The sequence below is a fragment of the Aedes aegypti genome, chromosome 2 (genome assembly GCF_002204515.2).
Source record: "Aedes aegypti strain LVP_AGWG chromosome 2, AaegL5.0 Primary Assembly, whole genome shotgun sequence".
Taxonomy (NCBI): Eukaryota; Metazoa; Arthropoda; class Insecta; order Diptera; family Culicidae; genus Aedes; species Aedes aegypti.
The window spans coordinates 212202874-212227366 of NC_035108.1; the positions used below are offsets into that span (position 1 = coordinate 212202874).

The 24493-nt window shown below is 41.0% G+C and overlaps 1 protein-coding gene across 2 annotated transcripts in view; it reads right to left on the reverse strand.

Annotated features, from left to right (window-relative positions):
• LOC5576993 (glucose-6-phosphate exchanger SLC37A2) overlaps window positions 1-24493 on the reverse strand; it is a 54620-nt gene that overhangs the window by 12430 nt on the left and 17697 nt on the right. For both annotated transcript variants that reach the window (XM_021843882.1, XM_021843881.1), the window contains exons 3-4: window positions 20495-20854; window positions 20222-20419 (exon numbers count right to left, since the gene is read on the reverse strand). In XM_021843882.1, the coding sequence (XP_021699574.1) occupies window positions 20222-20349 (128 nt within the window). In that variant the 5' untranslated portion in view covers window positions 20350-20419; window positions 20495-20854. The remainder of the gene's footprint in view (window positions 1-20221; window positions 20420-20494; window positions 20855-24493) is intronic.

A 24493-nucleotide genomic window follows, 5' to 3' on the forward strand; every position in this document is an offset into this window, starting at 1 on the left:
TTCTGTAACAAAGACAAATATTAGGAAGTGAATACAAACAGGATGGTACCACTAACAAACTTTAACTATGAAATATTTCTAACACTTTTTGTTTTCACCTGTTGATGTATGCTTAGAAAACTGTCCATTATATAGATTAAGTTTGGTATTAAAATGCTATAACAATCTAAATCTACGCTTCGCTTTTATTTCTAATCATTTCTTTTCATATATTTTGACATTTTTAATTTTATTAGCCATGTTAATTTTTATATCCCCTCCATATCTCCATACAACTTTTTGATGAATTTTAATGAACTTTGATGAAACACTACTTCTCAGTGCTACAAAAACAAATCTTTTTATTTAGGGGGAGATCCCCTAGTACCGGACAGTACCCAATACCGGACAATGTCGAAAAAATGAAAAATCATGGTCTAATCAAGATGGTGTATTATTAGGAAAGGAAGCTATTATGGAGACTAATGTTTGCGTCCTTGAAATATGCATGCCTTTTTAAAAGAGTAGAAAAGTTTGAGAATCTTAAAAAATTGACGTATTGCATTAATTTTGAGCCTATTTTGTAATTATTTTGAATATGAAAAAAAACTTTGAATCACGCTTGTTCGAACATTATCCTAATTAGATAGTATAAATGTATTTTGTATAATAATTGAACTAAATATGGACAAATTACAATTTTGGTTCAGTACCTCCTGTGCCCCAGTTTCGGACAGCTTGATTTGTTATATGATATCTTTGTAATTATTGCACCAGTGTCTCAAACTACATTCATTTTTCATGAATTCCGTCGATCATGGCATCAAACATGCAATATAATTAAGAAGTAATGTTCTATTCCTATAGTAAACACATTCAATGATGTTCAAATTTTCAGAATTCGAGGCATTTCCAGATCGTGTTCGGTATTGGGTGCCACCTTTCAAGATCGATCAATTTGGTACTTAAATATATCATCAAAATGCAATGTCAAAATGCACATTTATATTTTCAAATTTATTTTTGTACACTATAAAAATGATAATATTTATCATAAATGGGTAACATGAGCACATAAAACCAATATTTTACGAATTATGATTTTAGTGTCTCGTGTGTCCGGTACTGGGGGAGCTCCCCCTATACTTTTTAAACATACAGCCATTCCATGAAAAACCGATCTACTGTGTCACCGAATTCCGTGAAAATTTGTTATTTGGTTTTGAACCGCTTGACCGATTTTAATTTTTTTTTTACGAAAATTTTTACTTTTCAAAAAAAATATATTTTATTTAAACAAAAATTGGTTTTTACATGAAAACAAATTTCCGTTTTTTCGTGTTTTGAAGGCCGGGGGACCAAAGGGACTATTGCTGTTCTCATTTTTTCTTGAAAGTTCAGAAAATTTTACGTTTACTGTCAAATTTTCAACAATGTATATTTGTTATATACATTCAAAACACTAAAAAACGTTTTTTTCATGTAGAAACAATTTTTGTGAAGTCTTATATTTTTCTTGAAAAGTCAAAATATTAAGCTTTAACTTCGTCCAAGAAAATTGATAATCGGTCAAGCGGTTCAAAAGTTATGGCTTTTTAAAAATAAAAATTTTGTCGCGATTTTTCTGGTCACCCTTTATCGGAAATGATCACCCTAATCAAAAAATCCAAAAACACTTGTATCCTTAGTTCGGGCACGGTAAATGGCTGGGCATGGCGTACCATTGGTACCTCGCGTACCTACAGGAATAAAATAGACCCTATTGTGTGGTCCTTAGCCTCTTGCCCAGCAACTCCTATCCCTACCTCCTCGTGGTACTGGCCGGGGTACGAGTAACCTTGGGGAAGATCGGGTAACCAACCCCCGGTGGGAACTTTGGTCGTATGCTGACAGGGAAGGGGGGGTTTGCTTTGCAAAACTTGAGCGTCTGATAATCGTCCGAGTGCCAGAGAAGGACTCTAAGCTAAACTGCGCACTATGGCCCTCCGAACATTTAGGGGGAATGGTCCTCCGGAAATCTAGGGGGTTGGTGTCAGACCCTGCAAGCCAGCCGTAAAAATACATCAGCATAGGAACGCCAACGAGAGAATACGGACCGGAACAATCGGCAAAGACCACAGCGACGAAAATGGACTAGCGATTGGAAACTCGGTACATGGAACTGCAAATCTCTCAACTTCATCGGAAGCACACGCATACTCTGCGATGTACTGAAGATCCGCGGTTTCGACATCGTAGCACTGCAGGAGGTGTGCTGGACAGGTTCGATGGTTGCGAACATTTAGAGGTAATCATACCATCTACCAGAGCTGCGGCAACACACGTGAGCTGGGGACAGCTTTTATAGTGATAGGTGATATGCAGAGGCGCGTGATCGGGTGGTGGCCGATCAACGAAAGAATGGCTCAAAGGCCGGTTCTTCAACTTCAGCATCATAAACGTGCATAGCCCTCACTCCGGAAGTACTGATGATGACAAGGACGCATTTTACGCGCAGCTCGAACGCGAGTACGACCGCTGCCCAAGCCACGACGTCAAGATCATCATAGGAGACTTAAACGCTCAGGTTGGCCAGGAGGAGGAGTTCAGACCGACGATTGGAAAGTTCATCGCCTACCGGCTGACGAACGAGAACGGCCTACGACTGATAGATTTTGCCGCCTCCAAGAACATGGTCATTCGCAGCACCTGCTTCCAGCACAGCCTCCCGTATCGATACACCTGGAGATCACCACTGCAGACGGAATCAAAAATCGACCACGTTTTGATCGATGGACGGCACTTCTCCGATATTACCGACGTCAGAACCTATCGTGGCGCTAACATTGACTCCGACCACTACCTGGTGATGGTGAAACTGCGCCAAAAACTATCCGTCATTAACAATGTACGGTATCGACGCCCGCCTCGGTATAACCTAGCGCGACTGGCCCAACTGAACGTCGCTGCCGCATACGCGCAGCATCTCGAGGTATCGTTGCCGGAAGAGGGCGAGCTTGACGAAGCCCCTCTTGAGGACTGCTGGAGCAACATAAAAGCAGCCATCATCAACGCAGCCGAGAGCATCGTCGGGTACGTGGAAAGGAGGACATGTGACGATTGGTTCGACGAAGAATGCAGGCAGGTTTTGGAGGAGAAGGATGCAGCGCGGGCTGCAATGCTGCAGCAAGGAACGCGACAAAACGTGGAGCGATATAAAAGAAAACGAAAGCAGCAAACCCGCCTATTCCGGGACAAGAAGCGCCGCCTGGAAGAAGCGGAATGTGAAGAAATGGAACAGCTGCATCGTTCACAAGAAACGCGAAAGTTCTACGAGAAGCTTAACGCATCCCGAAAAGACTTCGTGCCGCGAGCCGAAATGTGTAGGGATAAGGACGGATGCATCTTGACGGACGGACGTGAGGTGATTGAAAGGTGGAAGAAGCACTACGATAAACACCTGAATGGCACGGAGAACACAGGCGCCGAGGGTCACAACAGCGGAGGAAGTGGCTACGTCAGCACGGCGGATGAAGGAAACCAACCTGCCCCCACATTGAGGGAAGTTAAGGATGCCATCAACCAGCTCAAGAATAACAAGGCCGCTGGTAAGGATAGTGTAGTGTCGAAGTAGTAACAAGCGTTACAAGAGAATACTAAAGAACAACAGGGCATACATTGTGTGGTTGGATGTAAGCGAGCGAAATAAAGAAATCACTTTTGTACCGACGAGCAAGTAAGCTAGACGCGTGTTCCTCATTTATTGCGAGTTCCGATCCTACATTTTGGCGACTCGAGGAAATAATTTGGAGTGAGTTTTCTTTCGAGGTTCCGGGAGTGCAAATTTATTTCGAGTAAAGGTTCTGCATTATTTTCGGAGGTGAGTTATTTTCTTGATGAAATAATGCCGTTTGATGCCATCACACGAGGAAGAAAATGGCGGAGTGCATTGGAGTGTTTAGAGAAGTGTAATGGAGGTGGATGGATTAATCCATAGTATAAAAGAAAATCAAGCATTTAGAATGGATTCGCGATCCGCAGTGGTGGTATTGGAAAACAATCAACTATTAGTGAAAAAATGGAAAAGGGAGTTGGAGAGATACTTCGACGCTTGCGGGGTTACATCACAGTGGGAAAAGCGATCACAGTTATTGCATTTGGCGGGTTCAGAAATTCAAGAAATTTTTGATCATCTACCCGGTGTTGATCAAATTCCGCATGTGGTGGCAGATCCTCCTTATTACGAGGTGGCCATTCAAAAATTAGATGAACATTTTGAGCCGATGAGAAGACGTAATTACGAGCGTCATTTGTTCAGACAGATTGTTCAGAAACAGGATGAGAGGTTTGCTGATTATGTATTGAGACTACGCATCCAAGCGAAGAGATGCGAATTTGATCGCTTCGATCCAAGAGAGATTGAGGACCGTATTATCGAGCAAATTGTGGAAACCTGCAAATCAAATGAGCTTCGGCGGCAAATATTGGCAAAAGATCTGGCTCTTGAGGAAATCGTTACTCTGGGAACGACGTTGGCTGATGTTCAGCTGCAGATGAGAGAACTTGATCGTTCGCATGTTGAGACCAAACCGGCAGAGATGGTGAGCAAAATTACGAAGCGCCCGGTGTCAGAAAGACAGAGGCCAAATTTTACCCCATTCAAGACATACAGCAGATCCTGTTTTGCGTGTGGCCGGAAGGGACACTTAAAAGGTGACAATTTCTGCCGAGCACGGAACGCAAAATGTCTCAAATGTGGTGAAATTGGACATTTCATAAACCGATGTCTAAAACGTACTAGCCGTTTTGAACCGGAAGCTACTAAACCGAAGCGAATCAGACAGATTGCAGACACGTCGGACAATCATGCAGAGCTTCAGAAAGATGATTCGATTTTTTATGCGATGGGCAAGAACGTTTTTGATTTTGTTGTGGGTGGAATAAAGATTCCAATGGTTATCGACTCGGGCGCGGATGCCAATATTATTGAGGAGCAAACTTGGAAGCGTGTACGGGAAGCCGGCATAAAAATAACCAAGATGTCCCAAGACGTTGATCGTAAATTGGTTGCCTATGCCACAGACAACCCAATGAAGATCAAAATTATATTCTGGGCTGTCGTGGAAGCGGGACCAAATTCAGTGAGTGCAAAATTCTAGGGTGGACAACAGAACCTACTCGGCGATGCCACAGCAAAAGCACTAAAAGTCCTAAAGGTTGGATTCAACATCGGAACAGTAAATGCTTCAGTTTCAAGCGTTTTCCCAAAGATAAAAGGCATCATTTTGGAGATCCCCATCGACAAAACAGTACAGCCAATCCAACAAGCATACCGAAGAGCTCCGATTGCCTTGGTAGAACGTATCCATGATGAATTGAAGTACTTGCTCGAAATGGATATCATTGAAAAAGTAAGTGGTCCGTCTCCCTGGGTTTCTCCGGTTGTTCCTATTCTGAAGCAATCTGGAGACTTGAGGCTCTGTGTTGACATGCGACAAGCCAATCAGGCAATATTGCGTGAAACGCACCCGTTGCCTGTGATCGAAGAGCTGCATTCGGATGTAGAAGGAGCGATCAAATTTTCAAAACTGGATGTGAAAGATGCGTTTCACCAGCTCGAGTTATCGGAAGATTCCAGAGTTATCACGACGTTCATAACAAAGTATGGACTTTTCAGGTAAAGAGTTTGGAGCAATTTTACAAAGAAAAGACGAATAAAATTATTTGATTATTGAAATATTTTCTTGGTTTTCATTAAATTTCATTTAACTAGATACAAAAGATTCATGTTCGGGATCAGTTGCGCGCCGGAGCTGTTCCAGAAAATAATGGATACAATCGTTGCTGGATTAGATGGCGTAATAGTTTACTTAGACGATGTTGTTGTTTCTGGACACACTCAAGAGGAACATGATTCTCGCGTGAACAAACTCTTGCAGCGGTTCCAGGAATATGGTGTGGTTATAAATAGCGATAAATGTCAATTCAATTTTGATAACCTTGGATTTGTCGGTCATGAGTTATCCACAAGCGGTGTTAAACCAACAGCTAATCGGGTTCAGGCTGTAAATCAGTTCAGGAAACCAAATAATGCATCTGAACTCAGAAGCTTCCTGGGTTTGGTAACCTACGTAGGAAGATTCATACCGCATCTTGCAAGTAAAACAGATTCTCTAAGAGCGCTTCTAAAAAAAGAGTCGTTTGGTCAGAACAGCACTAACAGGCGTTCGATGAAATCAAGCGAGCTGTCAGTGATATCAAACAATTGGGATTCTTCAACGTCCGTGATAAAACCATTCTTGTTGCGGATGCAAGTCCATTCGGACTAGGGGCTGTATTGCTACAGGAAAACGTTCAGGGCCGAAGAAGAATAATCGCTTATGCCAGTAAATCTTTGACTTACCTAGAAAGGAAGTACTGCCAAACAGAGAAGGAGGCTTTGGCACTGGTCTGGGCAGTTGATCGTTTTCGACTTTACCTTCAGGGTGCAAAATTCACGCTAATCACGGACTGTAAACCATTGAAATTTTTGTTCAGCCCAAAATCTAAGCCTTGTGCTCGAATAGAACGCTGGGTTCTACGACTTCAATCGTACAGTTATGATGTTGTATATCAACCAGGGGCCACCAACGTTGCAGACGTACTATCTAGGCTTTCTGAATCGAGTCCAGAGACGTACGATCCGGACAATGAATGCTACGTTCAGATGCTGCTCACTCTCGCAGCACCAGTAGCTATAACCGTTCAGGAGATTCAAGAAGACACTAGGAAAGATGAAGAAATTCAGGAAGTCTACGAAGCGTTGGAAACTGGAATATGGTCTGAAAAGGCAAAACCATTCAAGGCATATGCAACAGAACTATGTGTAGCGTCGAGCGTGCTTCTGCGAGGAGGAAGAATTGTGGTCCCAAAATCTTTGCGAAACAGAACATTGGAAATCGCGCATGAGGGACATCCGGGAGTCGTGGTAATGAAAAGACGTCTAAGACAGAAGGTATGGTGGCCGGGTATGGATGCAGAAACTGAGCGTTTTGTCAGAAGTTGCAAAGAATGTACCCTAGTATCCTCCCCAGCGGCACCAGAACCATTGTTAACAACAAAAATTCCAGATAAACCTTGGGTTCATATTGCAGTTGATTTCATGGGCCCATTACCTTCAGGCCACAATCTCCTAGTTCTGATTGACTATTTCAGTAGGTTTGTTGAGGTCATCATTATTGTAGGCTTTTCGGTCTTATGGACCAAACCCCCCCCCCCCCCCGTTAATGAGTTACCACAATGAACTTTAATACTCGTGTGAGTGTCGCTCTGCGACTATAAAAGAGCACTGAATAAACCAGCTGATCAATGTTTATACTTGGATCGTAACTAATAAACAAGTGTTGTCACTCCGTGAAAGAAGCCACCCTCAAGTTAAAGTGGCGTACGAGGATAAATCTTTGAAAATTATTGTGATTTCGAGTGATTAGTGCCTAGTAATTGGCAGTTTGCGGTTCGCTAGTGTTTGCGCGGCGTTAAGAAACAGCAAGTTCGTCGTGTGCTGGTTCGGTGTAATTATTTACCGGCCAACTCTTTTGCAAAGGCAGCAAACGAATCGATCGTGGAGTTTGGAAGAAACGGCGGTTGTTTATACCAAGCTGTGTGGAGCATATTTGGGCTGCGGCTGAATAGTGACGGATTTTTGGGCTGTTTTTGGTGCTGCCTGCTGGTGTGCTGTTGCTGTTACTGTTGCTGTTGTGGAGAAGTTGTGCTGCTGATTGGATTGAGCCAGTATTTTTTGGTCGGTTGTACAGCGTTGAAAATAAAGTATGTGTTTTGTTTTATTTTATTGATTTTCTTGCTGGAAATTTGCTCCAATTTTTGAGATTTTTTCTCTGTTGTTTTTTTTTCTAATTATTTTCAATCAGACGTGCTAAATATGCCGCTGATTGGTGCAATCGAAGCTTACATCCCTGGTTCTACTAGCTTTGCGCAGTATGTAATTGAATGGATCTTCAAGATCAATAAAATTCCAGAGGAGGAAAAGCTAGCTTATTTTCTTGGGCTATGTGGTCGAGAGACTTATAGTGAACTTAAACTGTTGCATCCTGGCGTCGACCTTGCGACGTTGACCTATGACACAATGATTGACTCTTTAAAAAGACGTTTTGATAAAGCAGAAACTGACATGTTTCAGCGCTATAAATTTTACAATATGATTCAAAGTGAATCAGAGGCTGCTGAAGATTTTATATTAAGGGTCAAGCTCCAGGCGGAAAGCAGCGAATTTGGCGCTTTCAAGGAAACAGCTATCAGAGATAAGCTAGTAATGGGGGTCCAGGATAAGCAAATTCAACAGAGATTAATAGAAGAGGAGGATTTAACGTTGGCCAAAGCAGAAAAGCTCATCGTAAACCGAGAATCCGCGGGCGTTCGAACCAGGATGATGAACGGTAATAACTTAACAGTTGTTGCTAAGATTGATGACAACAAGCGGAAGGTTTACAGTTCCAGTCGATCCAGGAGCAAGGAAAGAAGAAGTAGGAACAATAGAAATTTTAGCAATAGTCATAGCAGAAGCCGCAGTAGATCATGATTGATTGATTTGACTTTATTAACGAGATTTTTAGCCCTGGGCTAGTTCATCTCGGGACCAACGGCTTTACTTCCCTTCCGAAGGAAGTCGTCACTATAACTTTTTACGTCATAAGTGACTATGTCGGGGATGGGATTCGAACCCAGGTCCTCGGCGTGAGAGGCGAGTGTTCTAACCACTACACCAGGTCCGTCCCCCACAGTAGATCATCACCAACTCCAAGAAAGTCATTTTATTGTAACTATTGCAACAAAAAAGGCCACACTAAAAAGTATTGCTATGAACTAAAGAAACAGAAAAAGTTGCATGTTAAATTCGTTGATGCTCCTCCAGTTCAAATTCCCAGCACTTCGGATTACTTCAAACGCCTGAGAGAAGATCCAAAAGATGACGATTCCGAATCTGAGGAAAACTGCATGAAAATTACATCGGTCAATCGTAGGAATGAGCCATGTTTTGTAAAACCAATAGTTGAACAAGTGGAAATGCGTATGGAAGTCGACTGCGGTTCTGCAGTCAGCGTCATTGATGAGCGAGATTTTCTTGATTACTTTGGAAATTTATCCCTGGAACGGTATGATAACAGGCTTGTAGTAGTAGATGGAGCGAGTTTGGAAGTTTTAGGATGCGTTCGAGTTACAGTCCAGTTAAATGGCATTCGAGAGCATCAACTGGAGCTAGTTGTGTTGAAAATGCGCCAAGCGGTTGCGTAGAATTGTCCCTCTTCTTGGAAGAAAATGGCTGGATGTTTTCTTTCCAGAATGGCGTCTGCCTTTTTCTAATGAAAGAGTCAACAAAATTTCGGAAAATCTAATCGAAAAATACTGTTGAAGATGTGAAGCGTAAGTTTGATATTATTTTTAAGAAAAATTTTCCTAGATCCAATTGTTGGTTTTGAAGGAGATTTGATTCTGAAGGAAGATAGACCCATTTTCAAAAAGGCCTATGAAGTGCCTTTGAGACTGAGACAAAAGGTTATTGATCACATTGATGCTTTGGAGAAAGATGGAGTAATTACACCCATAGAGGCGAGCGAGTGGGCTTCTCCAGTCGTGGTAGTAGTTAAAAAGAACCAGGATATCCGCTTAGTAATCGACTGCAAAGTGTCAATAAATAAGCTCATTGTTGCAAATACCTACCCTTTGCCAAATGCTCAAGATCTTTTTGCATCTTTGGCAGGAGCTAAGGTATTTTGTTCTTTAGACCTTGCTGGAGCACTCAATTGAAATTGTCAAAAAAATCCCAAAAGTTCATGGTGATCAACACCCTTAAAGGTCTTTATCAATACAATAGGCTGCCTCAGGGTGCAGTGTCTTCCAGTGCGTCAATATTTACCTTTGGTAGTTTGTTATCAAGATGACGTTCTAATTGCAGGAGTTGATTTTGAAGATTGCAAAAAGAATCTTTACTTAGTTCTAGACAGGCTTTCTAAAGCAAATATTAAGGTGAATCTTAGCAAATGCAAATTTTTTGTAGATTCTTTACCTTATCTTGGGCATGTAGTTTCCGATAAAGGTCTTATACCGTGTCCAGAAAAAGTAGACACTATCCGTGCAGCGAAAGCTCCCCAAAATGTGTCTGAACTGAAAGCTTTCCTGGGACTTTTGAACTTTTATGGAAAGTTCATTCCACATTTGTCATCTCGTTTAAACTGTCTCCATAAATTACTTAAAAAAGATGCTCGTTTAGTTTGGTCCCATGAATGTCACAAAACTTTTGACGAATGTAAAACATACCTTTTGTGTTCAAACCTTTTGGAACTTTTCGATCCTAAGAAACCAGTGGTAGTAGTTTCTGACGCTTCAAGTTACGGACTTGGAGGAGTGATTGCCCATGAAATTGATGTGTGTTGAAAAACCAATTTCATTTACGTCATTTTCATTGAATGACGCTCAACGAAAGTATCCGATAATACATTTGGAAGCTTTGGCGGTAGTAAGTACAATAAAAAAGTTCCATAAATTTTTGTATGGACAAAAATTTACGGTATACACCGACCATAAACCACTCATTGGTATTTTCGGAAAAGAAGGGCGTAACTCTATGTACGTAACACGACTTCAACGCTATGTATTGGAACTTTCGATATACGATTTTGATATTGTGTATCGACCCTCTTCTAAAATGGGAAACGCGGATTTTTGTTCCCGATTCCCTCTACCTATTGAGGTTCCAAAATCGTTGCAAAGGGAATACATAAAAAACTTGAATTTTTCTTCAGATTTCCCAGTCGATTATCAACAAATAGCCAGTGAAACATTGAAAGATAATTTTCTTCAGCAAGTTCAATCCTTCATAAATTTTCGCTGGCCGAACAAACCTAAACCAGAATTTAAAGACGTTAATACACACTATCAAGATCTTGAAATAGTTGATGGGTGCATTTTATTCCAAGACAGAATACTCATACCGCGCACAATGCAACAAACAATTCTTAAAATGTTGCACAAGAATCACACAGGAACACAGAAAATGAAACAACTAGCGCGAAGGAGTGTATATTGGTTTGGTTTAAACAAGGATATTGAGAGTCACGTTAAAGCGTGTCGAACTTGCAACGAAATATACATTGCACAAAAACCAAAAACCTCCAACGAATGGATCCCGACTACCCGACCATTCAGTCGTCTGCATGCTGATTTTTTCTATTTTCAACAAAAAGTATTTTTAATTATAGTTGATAGTAATTCTAAATGGTTAGAATTAGAGCTGATGCCACATGGGACAGACAGCAAAAAGGTGATAAGAAAATTCACTGCATTATTTGCTAGATTTGGATTCCCAGATGTCGTGGTTACTGACGGAGGTCCTCCTTTCAATTCAACTCCATTCATCAGATTTCTGGAAAACCAAGGTATCAAAGTGCTTAAGAGCCCGCCTTGTAATCCACAGAGCAACGGACAAGCAGAAAGGATGGTAAGACTGATAAAGGAAGTGTTTAAAAAGTACTTACTTGACCTGCAATTACAATCTTTGGATACAGAGGAAAGGATCTACAATTTCTTGTTTAATTACAGAAACACTTGCCTAGACAACGGTGATTTTCCTTCAGAACGAGTCTTCTGTTTCAAGCCAAAAACAGATTTGGATCTAATTAACCCAAAATTACATTATAAAAAACAGCTAACTATTCCAAAGCATGACAAAACTAACAGTCAGAAAAGAACAGTTATACCTGCACATGACCCTTTAATCAAACTGACTGCAGGTGATCCTGTTTACTACAAAAACCACAACCCTACAGATATACGTCGCTGGGTAAGAGTAAAGTTTATTAAGAAGTTATCTACCAACATTTTCCAGATATCTTTTGGTGGTCGTCTGCTATCCGCACACCGGCAACAACTTCGATTGGTGGAGAACTGTTCTGATCGGAATTTTGTCCCGGTGTTGTTCGATCGGGACGCGCCGGATCGTAAACATGACCCAGACCCAGCCAGCACAACCAATGCAGAACAAATCGAGTCAGAAGAAGAAGATTTTTACGGTTTTGCTGCGGAATCATGCATTTACCGTGCACCCGTCCAATCTTCTACCTTACCTTTGAGTCTGAACAATGCAAGCTTATCGAGAAAGCGCAAGAACGTGGACACACCTGTTTGGCGATCGAAAAGACTCAAGCATTCCAAGAAAAACTCTGACTGTGTATATTATTGAAATTAAATGAAATTGCTTATAACTAGAGGGGGAAGAATTGTAGGCTTTTCGGTCTTATGGACCAAACCCCCCCGTTAATGAGTTACCACAATGAACTTTAATACTCGTGTGAGTGTCGCTCTGCGACTATAAAAGAGCACTGAATAAACCAGCTGATCATTGTTTATACTTGGATCGTAACTAGTAAACAAGTGTTGTCACTCCGTGAAAGAAGCCACCCTCAAGTTAAAATTATGAGGGAGATTTCGGCTAAAAATACGATACAAGCATTGCACGAAACCTTCTGCAGATACGGAATTCCGGAATCCATCAGATCAGATAATGGTCCCCAATTCGTAAGTGAATCGCTGCAAAGTTTCTGTAAGGAATTCGGAATTGAATTTCGAAAGACGACGCCATATTGGCCACAGGCCAACGGTGAAGTGGAACGGGCGAACAGGTCATTGAAAAAGCGGCTACAGATCAGCCAGGAGTCATCCAAGGTGGATTGGAGGTGGGATCTGCGTATGTACTTGCTAATGTACAATTCCACTCCTCATTCCACCACGGGAGTTGCACCATCAGCACTCATGTTCGGTAGGGTGCTTCGTGATAAACTTCCAGCTTTTCCAATAAATCCAGCGAAGACTATTGAAGAAATACAGGACACAGATCGTGAAAAGAAGTTAAAAGGAGCGGAGTACACGAATATAAGACGAAAGGCTCGTCCAAGCTCGTTGAAAGAAGGAGACGTTGTTGTCGCGAAAAGGATGACAAAGGATAACAAGCTTTCGACTAACTTCAATCCCGAAGAAATGATAATCCTTAACCGCAATGGAGCAGACGCAACCATACAATCGAAGGCTAGTGGGAAAATATTCCATCGTAATGTATCGCATTTAAAGCCAATCATCCCGAGAACCGAGATAAGAGCAGAACTTCCAAATGAAGAACCATGCACTTCGCATCGCAGCCTTGAACAAAGTGAGCAGTCCGATGACAACAACAGTAACCCGAATGTAACTTTCGAGCCACCTTGTCGATCACGGAAGAAACCGAAATATCTCGAGGATTTTCAACTGGGTATAGTTCAGGACTACCAAGAAAGTGGGGAAGTGTAGTGTCGAAGTAGTAACAAGCGTTACAAGAGAATACTAAAGAACAACAGGGCATACCAACCCCCCCGCGAAGTGACAGATAACGCAATTTTCACGTACCTACTTTCAACGTAAACAATGGGGCCATCCACCGCTGCCGGCACAATTTTTCACTATGGCAGATCGGAATTTTGTTTCGTTGTTGACGGGTGCAAAACAACGAATGGAATGAAATGAAATAAGGGCGAGTCTGATATTTTCGTCTGCCAATGGAAATAAATTTAATAAAATCACCAAGTTTAAGCCTAGTATCCACATCCTAAGTAGAGCGGTCAAGTACAATTTGTTGCTAATTACCAAAGTAATTTTGACAGCTGATCCAGAATGAGCGAAGTGTCACTTTTACTTGCGGAATAATTGAGCGGCACATTTTTCCGTACGGAATAGTGACAGCTCCATTTGATTTGTACGGCAGGCGTTACCAATGTTACGAAATTAGCTCTACTTGTCAACTGGATACAGCTCTAGTAATTTGAACAGCTGAAGTATTTCTTGACCATTACTTGTCCTATCCTTTTGCACAGTACTTACGAAGTGGATACCAACCATTAAGCACCAAATGAACTTAAGAGCGTACCAATTCGTTCGATGAAAAGATTAAATGACGTGTTAGTGCTTTGTTTTGCGGAAAAGTAATCTATAAGAAATTACTTACAATACAGCCTAACTGATTTGTGGATCGCTTTTATGCCCTCAAAAGAAAGCGCTGGCCGTAAAATAAAATAAAATATTGTGAGCCTCGTGGCCGTGCGGTTAGTGTCGTTAGGCATTTAAGCGCATCGTGTCATTGGGTGTGGGTTCGATTCCCACTCCAGCCATTGAAACTTTTCGTCAGGAATGTTTCTCAATTGTGCCACTGGAGCATCCTTATCCATTGTCTAGTGTTAAGTTACATTCCGTGCAGCTAAATGGCTGGAGACGGTGTCCTTATATTTTAATTGGAGATCGAATCAAGTCGAAAAGTGATATTTTTTTATTTGCAGTTTTTTTTTCTATGCGGATTAGAACACTTTTTTTCATACTCACCACCAGAGGTCTAAGTTTCAATCAAATAAGCCTATGAACTAATATACGATGACGTCACGCTGCAACTTTCAGCGTGAAGAAAACCTTTACAGCGGGCGATGTATACAGAAAAATAAATGATTTCGTTGCACATTCATCCACGCATTGTTCATCCGATGAACATTCGTGTTGGCGTGGATGTTATTTTATGTAAACATATTTAGATCGGAAAAAATCAACAAGAAAAGTAGACCGTGGATAAGTCCATTGGCTGAACTATCCAGCTTTTTAAAAGCGGTAAAGGCCGCCAAAAGTTAGCTTACTTTCTGGTAGGGATCCAACATATTGACGTTTGGCTTTGTTCCGGTCAATAGGCAAATTTAATGCGCCACCATCATAGAGGTCGCTAGGGAAGAAGGAGAGAAATGTCATTGAAAATGTTTGTTTACGTCCAAAATTCAATTTTTTTTACCCAAAAATTAGCTCATAATCAATTAATTATTAAACTATTTTCCATTGGCATAATCATTTCGACCCTTTATTCTTGCGATACGCGTGATTTCATAACAAATTTAACCACAAACAAAGAATCCGGAGGTTTATAACCTATGTAGCCAAACACCAATTTTCCAATTTTATCCCACTAATCGTACATGAGCACTGTAGGATCTGTACATTTTCGAAGGAAAAAAAGTTTATCAGGTTTTTCAATGCTCTCTGATCGTCTACAACATAACTATTCCGAGAAAAAGTGTAATATGTTTGCTCTTTCCTATGCTGCACACGGTGCGGTCTCAACTCAATCTCTTTTATGACGGTTCTCCTACTAGCCACCAAATGTCTAAGTGATCGTTCAGCTTTGAAAATATTATCCTATTGACTTGTCCACCGGTGTGATAAATTCACTCGGTTAAAGAATTTTGACGTTTTAGCGGGTCACGTAGATGCTTCCCACGTGTTTCGGTCAAGTGTAAAAATTCTTGGACTGAGTAAATTTAGTGCACCGGTGGATAAGTCCATATCAAGCGACCCAAGTCAAACGCCAGATCACTAGATCCCTTTTTGTAAAAGTGGGCTAATTTTTGGTGATATTAGCGTTCGTAAAAGCGGGATACTTCATCCAATAAGCTTATCTGATTGAAACTTAGACATCTGGTGGTGAGTATGAGAAAAAAAGTGTTCAAATCCGCAAAATAAAATGTACTGCGAGTTGATATAATCTTAGATTGATTTCAAGCTTATAACTACAGTCAATTTCCCATAAATTGATGATTATCGTAAATATCTAAGGGATGATTCAAATATTATGTGACGAAGAAATTTGCCAATTTAAACCCCCTCCTTCCCTGAAGTAACAGGTTTTATATGGAAAATTTCAATTTATTGTATAGACCGAAACACTACAAAATATCCCTTACCTCTCCTTGTTGTGTTTGAACGTAATATTTGAACGATCCCTAACAAATTTGTCTTGCTTTGAATTGCCAAGTGGTCAAAAAATAATTTCGTAAACAAAGGAACGATTACTATAAGCAACTTACAGCATGCGGACCACATCACACCACTATTCAAAACTCGCTCGTGGGCCATACAAAATCTTCCCGATGACCGTACAAATCCTTTTAGAGAATCGCTATTTGGTGATCACTCGTTTATAATGATGTTACAAATGCCAAACAAAATATGTAAAACTTTTTTTATGTCCATCAAGCATAATTCTAGTTTACGCCCTATTTTGAGAACACTCCATGATTTCATTGAGTTTGACAGTACCACGGACCAAAATTTTTCGGTACATTGACGTTGTACTGCAGCTGTCATGATGCTCCCGGGTTGGGGCATACATTGTGTGGTTGGATGTAAGCGAGCGAAATAAAGAAATCACTTTTGTACCGACGAGCAAGTAAGCTAGACGCGTGTTCCTCATTTATTGCGAGTTCCGATCCTACAGATAGTATTGGAGCTGAACTCATCAAAATGGGCCCGGAGAGGTTGGCAGCCTGGCTGATTGTCAAAATCTGGGAAACGGAACAGCTGCCGGAGGAGTGGAAGCAAGGGGTCATATGCCCCATCTACAAGAAGGGCGACAAACTGGAATGTGAAAACTATCGTGCGATCACTATCCTGATTGCCGCCTACAAAGTGCTATCCCAGATTATCTTCCGTCGTCTATCACCAATAACAAATGAGTTTGTGGGAAGTTAACAAGCTAGTTTCATCAACGGCCACTCGACAACGGACCAAATCTTCACTGTACGGCAAATCCTCCAGAAATGCCGTAAATACCAAGTCCCAACGCATCACTTGTTCATCGATTTCCAAGCGGCTCATGATAGCATCGACCGCGAAGAGCTATGGAAAATCATGGACGAGTACAGCTTACCCGGGAAGCTCACAAGACTAATAAGAGCAACGATGGACGGTGTGCAGAATAGCGTGAAGATTTCGGGCGAACATTCCAGTTCGTTCGAATCCCGCCGGAGACTTCGACAGGGTGATGGACTTTCGTGCCTACTGTTCACAAGATCCAGCCAATTTGTTTGCTTCGCGGATGATATGGATATTATCGGCAGAACATTTGGAACGGTGGCAGATCTGTACACCCGCCTGAAACGTGAAGCGATAAAAGTCGGCCTGGTGGTGAATGCGTCAAAAACAAAGTACATGCTGATAGGCGGAACCGAGCGCGACAGAGCCCGTCTGGGAAGCAGTGTCACGATAGACGGGGATACTTTTGAGGTGGTTGATGAGTTCGTCTACCTCGGATCCTTGTTAACGGCTGATAACAACGTTAGTCGTGAAATACTGAGACGCATCATCAGTAGAAGTCGCGCCTACTATAGGCTCCAGAAGAAGCTACGGTCGAGAAAGATTCACTCTCGCACCAAATGTACAGCATGGACCATGCTGGAAGAGGACCTGCAAGCACTTGGAGTGTTCGAACGAAGGGTGCTTAGGACGATCTTTGGCGGAGTACAGAAAAACAGTTTGTGGCGGCGGAGATTGAACCACGAGCTCGCTAGGCTCTACGGCGAACCCAGTATCCAGAAGGTTGCGAAAGCCGGAACGGTGCGCTGGGCAGGGCATGTTGCAAGACTACCGGACAACAATCCTGCAAAGATGGTGTTCGCGTCGAATCCGGTTGGCACAATAAGGCGAGGAGCACAGCGAGCGAGGTGGCTTGATCAGGTGCAACAAGATCTGGAGAACGTGGGCCAAAATCGAATTTGGAGAGACACAGCCATGGACCGAGTAAATTGGCGTAACATCGTTAACGAGGTTTTATCAAATTAATTGATGTAACACCAATTAAATAAATAATAATCTTTATTTCGGATAAGGAACTAGATAACAACCCTGATAATTTCCAACCCCGCCTTGAGAAAACCCTTAGAAAACCTTAGAAGGTCTCTTCTGAATACAGTGGGGATTCTCTCCATGGGGCTCTGCTACATGTAATGACTCAATGGTTGGGTGCTCGCTAGTTGAAAAAAAAATCCAATTGGAAAGCACTCGAATATCAAGAGCAGATGTCAAACTAACTTCAACTTCAACAATTTCAAAGAATATGAGATTACGATTAATCGTAATTATCGTAATCGAATTCTTATGACACATTGATTTCAAATTTATGTCAGATTTACCAATTCGAAGTTAAGATGAAACTCGTCTTTGGTGAAATAGCATAAAATACAAATTAAACAAGTTATCAAAATTTTAAAGGTATAAGTCTATCGAAATAATCTAGAAACTTTTGTTTATTTGAGTGCTTTGTGCACTAGTAGTAGGAAATTTGGATCGTTAACCTATTATTTCTCTTAAAGGCGCTTATTGAAAACAGTAATTTGGATTGATGTCGGTCGAATTTGGATTCTGACATGATTACCATTAATACATCAGAATACCACAGAATTATTAGACACACAAACCGGGTCTTACTTTCCCCTTTTGACGGAATTTTAAGGAGGATTCTTTGTCAGGTTTGGACGGTATTCTCACGTGGCTTTCTTTGAGTAGAATTTTCAGAGAATACCATTCATGATTCTGATAAAATCTTGATAACATTCGTAGCTAGGTTATTGAAGAATTATATAACATTGAAATGAAAACAGGAGTGGAAAGCCATACTAAGTTTTATTCGTAACATGAGCAATAATTTCAATTTATTGTGCAAAATAATGTTCTCATATACTAATAGAGTAATTTGCCCATTGGGGATCATGCACAAATTACGTCACGCTCCAAGGGGGGAGGGGGTCGAGCCAAGCGTGACAAGCCTTACAAAATTTTTGGATGAATCATACAAAAAGTGTGACAAAGGGGGTAGGGAGGGGGTCGAAAAAGTTGAAATTTAGCGTGACATAATTTGTGTACCATCCCTTGTTGCGGTATTAAAATAAAAAAATGAAAATTGATGAGATTTTACTATTTACGGAACGCTATTTGATGAAGTTGTAATGAGTTCATCAATTATTCTTGACAGCCTTATTGTAGTAGAACATGAATTCGGTTTCAAATCTCTTTGCGAAAAGCAAGTTCACAAATTTGGGCCATTTTTTCATATGACGTTAGACGCCAGAGGTATGCTTTAATAATAGGTATTTTAATTTGCTCGTTCAATTTTGTTCGGAATACATTCATTTATATTCCAAAACCAACGATTTATGTTTAATTCAATGTCGAAACATGAATATTGATCAATATACATTCAGATTTAATATTTCATGCAAATTTTTATCGAATTGAAATAGTGTTTGTCGTGTTTGTCTCAACACTTAACTTTTTTGTATGTGTTTTTTTTTTCTAAAAATTCCCTCATTTAATGCATAAAACCTCTCTATTAACATTCTCACATCTAGTGCTAACTGCAATAATGTCAATCAAATACACAGCGCAACAAAAATGACATTTTTGCGTGTCTCAAGGATCAAATTATGTGTCTCTAGTAGTTATTAAAATCAAGAGCTACATTATCGGTCAACTTGCAGTCATTTGCCTCTGAAACCTTATTTGGTGAGGTGTGAATGTTATAATTTTCGAACCAAGTAAAAACATGCTCAATTTTTCTATTTTAAATCAATGTTTTGAACATTTTTTTCTGAAATTTTAGTGGATAATTTACTTCTCCGATAGGCAACTGAAATATTGTTTGCATTTAAAGTGTAAAAGTATTCGCTTATGCAAAGATACAGGGGGTGTCCATTCTGCCCGGGTGTCCATACTGCCCCCGGTACCCCTAATCCCAAAACAAATAAGTTCTGCTGGACCAAAAAGATAATTTGGTTTTGTACATCGTCACCATGACCTTCAATCACATTTTGTTCTGAAAAATTGCCATCCATAACTGAGGGGTGACTGTACCTTAGCAAAAAAGCATCATACTTGCTGAAATCGCGTCTAAAACAGTGTTTGCTGAGCGCTCGGTGGTGCCAATATCGGTAAAAAAAAGAGTGAGAAAAAAATCTAAGTGCTTATTCAATTGAAAAGAAATTCTGTGTTAAATACAACATTAATCCATATTTGTGGTTTTTCCATAACTGTGGTACAACTGTTATCATCTTCTTCCCCTGCATGATATAATATTTGCTTGCATATGCAGCTTGTCTACAACAATCACACTAGCTTTCAAATTGTCACTCTTGTCAGTTCTCTTCCACATCTAAATGATTCATCACCACAATTGCATTCTAGGTAGGTATATTAAATAACATTTCTTGTGCAAAATTGCCATTCCAAACATTGAATGTCAAGGCGATCAACGTTAAAATTGTCGTTTTGATTTGTATTGTCCTACGTATTATCTGTTATCAGCACAAATTTTTGCACTGCCACCTCATAATCGTCAATTATACTAGTAATTAATCATTTCACTTGTTAGCAAATAACTCACCAGAGCAATCGATTGATTTGCCATCGGGGACAAATCTTCCCGCATATAGCGGTTACAAGTCGAATCCCAAGGGGTGCATCTGGATAGCTGGTGCTCATTATTCTCCAACCGGAACGAAAGATTCGCATGAGCCTTGCAGCTTTTCTGTTACACAGTTACTCGTCTCCCGTTCCAAAAGACAGCAGAAATATGTTTTCGCTGAAATTTGCAAGAACAAAGAACCAGTTGATAGCATCCAAAGGAAGGTCAATCTCAACATTATATATGACTCACAATCACAGCACTGGTTAATATCAGAGTTCCATTATGACGATTTTTCAAACACTGTTGGTTTCGATTATGATTCCCAAACAGACTGATTGAAGCACAAAACACAACTGATTCTAGAGGAATAATGAGTAAAAGATGGAGAGCGATCAATCCCGATGGTGTGTTGTGGATTCTTCTGTCCAGGCTTTCTATGTTCCTGTTTTCTGATACGCTGGCTGGACGTCAGAATGGATGAATGAAATACGTCGATAACAGGGCACACAACAAACCACAATAAAATCGCGCTCACAAATATATTCAAACGCTCCTACCTAAATGAATAATATTGTGGTTCGAGTTTCCTAAGATTGCTCCAAGATGGCTCTGCAAAAAATAAATTTTAATATTTTCTCAAAGGGCTTCAAAATTTACAAATTCTTACAGGAATATTTACATCACACTTTTCAATGACTATAAAGTCAAGTGAATTACGAATAAATGCAGTTTTAATTATGTGGGAGATATTGGCCCTGTAAAAGCATAAGTTTGTAGACAAATTTATGACGTACTTAGACAAATTACTGCAAAATATAATTTTGCAGGGCGGTTGACATTGACATGAGTGGACACTTAAAACCCAACATTGATTCAAAACTCAGCTTTAAGTGTTTTTGTGTTGAGACTGATGAAACTTTTTTTTATAGGAAGGTGACCACAATGATACCAACACAATAATGAAAAAAGAAAATGTGTCATCAAATACGATGTTAGAATGCGATTTGCCAGAATCTAACACTAGCAGCACTTGAGCCGTTTACTCGAAAATCTGCTGCAAATCCAGTGGCTCTTCTAGCGCACTATCTGCCGTCGAATTTTTGCTATCCCTCTCTGCACTGTCGGAATCCTCGCTCGAGTTGACGACCACGTGTTGATCGTCGATCACATTCACCTGGCGCTCGCCATCTACGGTCTCTTGCGGATGAACTTCCGTAAAAACCATCGGTTCGATAGTCAAATCCGCATTGTCCGTCTCCGGTAACTCCTGTACCGGTCGCTCGTCCAGTATCACAACGTCTCGACTTTCAAAAACTTGATTTTTCTTCGTGTCGTACATACGATAGGCCTTGGAACACTCCGAGTAGCCGATCAAAATGCACGGTACCGACTTGGGGTCCCACTTCGCACGCTTGACTTTTGGAACGTACGCCATTGCTCTTGCTCCGAAGACTCGCAGTTTCGATAAATCCGGTTTCCTTCCCGTAGACTTCTCGAATGGGGTGACTAAGATGCCCTTTGTTGATTCGGTTGATTAGATATACCGCTGTCGATGCCGCTTCTGCCCAAAATCGCTTGTCCAACTTACTGTCGAACAACAAACATCTTGCTCGCTCCTGAATCGTCCGGTTCATGCGTTCAGCCAACCCGTTTTGCTCCGGATTGTGAGGCACTGTTGTCTCGTGATGGATTCCGTGTGTCTTGAGAAACTCCTCGAAATGATTACTGACATATTCTCCACCAGTCTTCAAAATATCCTTTGCATTGCGTTGCTTTGATCAATAAATTAGGGAGTAGGAAAATGCACACTCCTCATTTCCTAATCCAGCATTGCTTTGATTTGATCCTATCATTTCGTGAAAATACTGCATCAATGATCTTAAAAAATATCAACTCCTTCTGTTGAGCGAATATGTCTAGTAGGCATAGCAACCGCACGATTATCGTGGCATTGCGTGGTTGAAAACTGTCAGAATGCAGTTGTTTGCGGGTGAAAATGTTCATTGTTCTGAAATAGGTTGAGTATTTTATAATGCAAATAAAATTTTATTTGGATTTATTGTATTTTATTGTTGCTTTTCTTCTTTTATAGGAAACACTGTATTATTGGTAATGAGATATAAAACGACTCTATATTAATAGCCATGCAATTTGGTCAAGGCTTGTCCACTACGGCGCCAAATGGGAACCTGAAGCCCCAAAATACACATGTACCTCTTGCCTTTTTTCGTTTAGCACTTCAATCGGCGGCCTTTGCCGTTGGTGCCAGATTCAATCAGGAGCCTCATCGTGCTTATAAGCATATTTTTACTAGCACGTACTGACGACATTAGGAATTACGTGTATCGAGCTTTACTTATTCTGCCCACAACTGAATGCGACTAGGCGACAGTTTTCTTTTTTTTTTTTGACAAATGGCAACATCTTACCTGCTTCCAGTTTTTTTATTCATGTTTCCGGCAATAGTTCACTTATTACGTGCGACATGTTCACCTAAAACTACCATCACATGACACGTAACGAATCTTAGGCCCGAACTTCCTCAACATCGCTTAAATTATTACGGGCTATGATAAGTTAGATTTAGATTCCTACCAAGATCTCATGGGCAAGATTTTGTCGAGTCCAATTTAGTTTATGGTTAGATCACATGGTGAAATCGACTAAGTGCTTCCCTTTGAGCCCCTACCCACTTCATTTACTTAAATTACTCAATCTTGAAATTCTCCTTTCAAGGCACCATCCTAAAGGTAAGCGGTATTATCCCAGATACTCTTTAGTGATGATAAACTTGGTCAAAAAAGTAAATTCTTTGTATTGAATTATTATATGGACATCAGAAAATTTTCGCAGCATTCGATTACTGAATCGAGCACTCAAAATCATGTGGTGCAATTTCAAATGGCAAACATATTCTAATCCAGATCAGCTGAAATGATTTGCATCAATGATGCAATACTTTAGATCAAATGATCACAGGAGCATTGAAATGCGAGGATTCACATTCATCATTTGGTAATGAAAAATTTCAAGGCATGCTTTTTAAGTCTCTCTTGCACAATGATGGTTTCGGAAGACTGTTCTCCACCATTATCAGTGCGCAGGCACTTCAACTTCTTTCCAGTCTGGGTTTCGGAATAAGCCTTGAACTCCAAAAACGCTTTAAACACATCTTTATTCGATTTCAGGAAATAGATGAACGTCATCCTCGCATCATCATCGATGAAAGTGACAAAATACTTGTTGCCGCCGATTGACGGTTTCTCCATCGCACCGCACACATCCGAATGGACCACTTCGAGAATGTCTTTTGCCACCGGATTTGAACAGCAGAGGTTGCTGCTTCGCTTTGATACATGGGACACAAGGCAACATCGCCCCGTTTGAAACTTCCATACCACTCACCATGGCAGGTAGTCGCTTCACGCTGTCCATGTTTGAATGACCCAATCGCCGATGCCAGACTTCCAAATTGGAGGCTGGACGTGCCACGCACGCGATCGTTTGACCAACCTGGCTCAGCCGGTAAAGGCCGTCCACGACTCATGGCTATGATTTCTCCCGTTGACTCTTGCTTGACCACGCATGATTCCTTGGTAAAATTGACGCAATAACCTTTCTTGCAAATGCGACTCACAGAAAGGAGATTTACTGCGAGATCTGGAACACATAAGACTTTAGAGACATCTAGGCTACAGCACTCACCATCGACATCAGCGTCAATCTTGACGTTTCCAGTGACGACAACTGGTATCTCGGATGCACCTGCAACAAAGATGGTTTGCGATACGACCTTCGTGCCAACTAGCATGCTTTCATCCTTACACATATGGTCTTCAGCTTCAGAATCCAGTACCCACTTTTCCAGTGATCCGTTCTGCTTCTTACACGCCAGTAGTGCCTTCTTACGAGAACTCTTCTCGTTCTTGTTCGTCGTTTTCTGTGGACATTCCGAAGCGTAGTGTCCAAGTTTCTCGCACTTGAAACACCTCATGGCCGATTTATCCTTCTTGCTTGCTTGTCTCGGACGTGTTGCTAGCGCACCGGTTGAACTGCCAGCCCTGGTGCTGGACTCGATCGTCACGTCCTGGTGAATTTTTGATTTCACCCAATCTGCCGTCCACTTGATACCTGAGGCGTCCATTCCCATGACCTCGCATCTTTTCGGCAGCCCCATCATGAGGATCAACGACATCCACTCGTCGTTAAGCGGAAATCCTATCTCCTGCAGTTTCTGGCTTGTGGTCA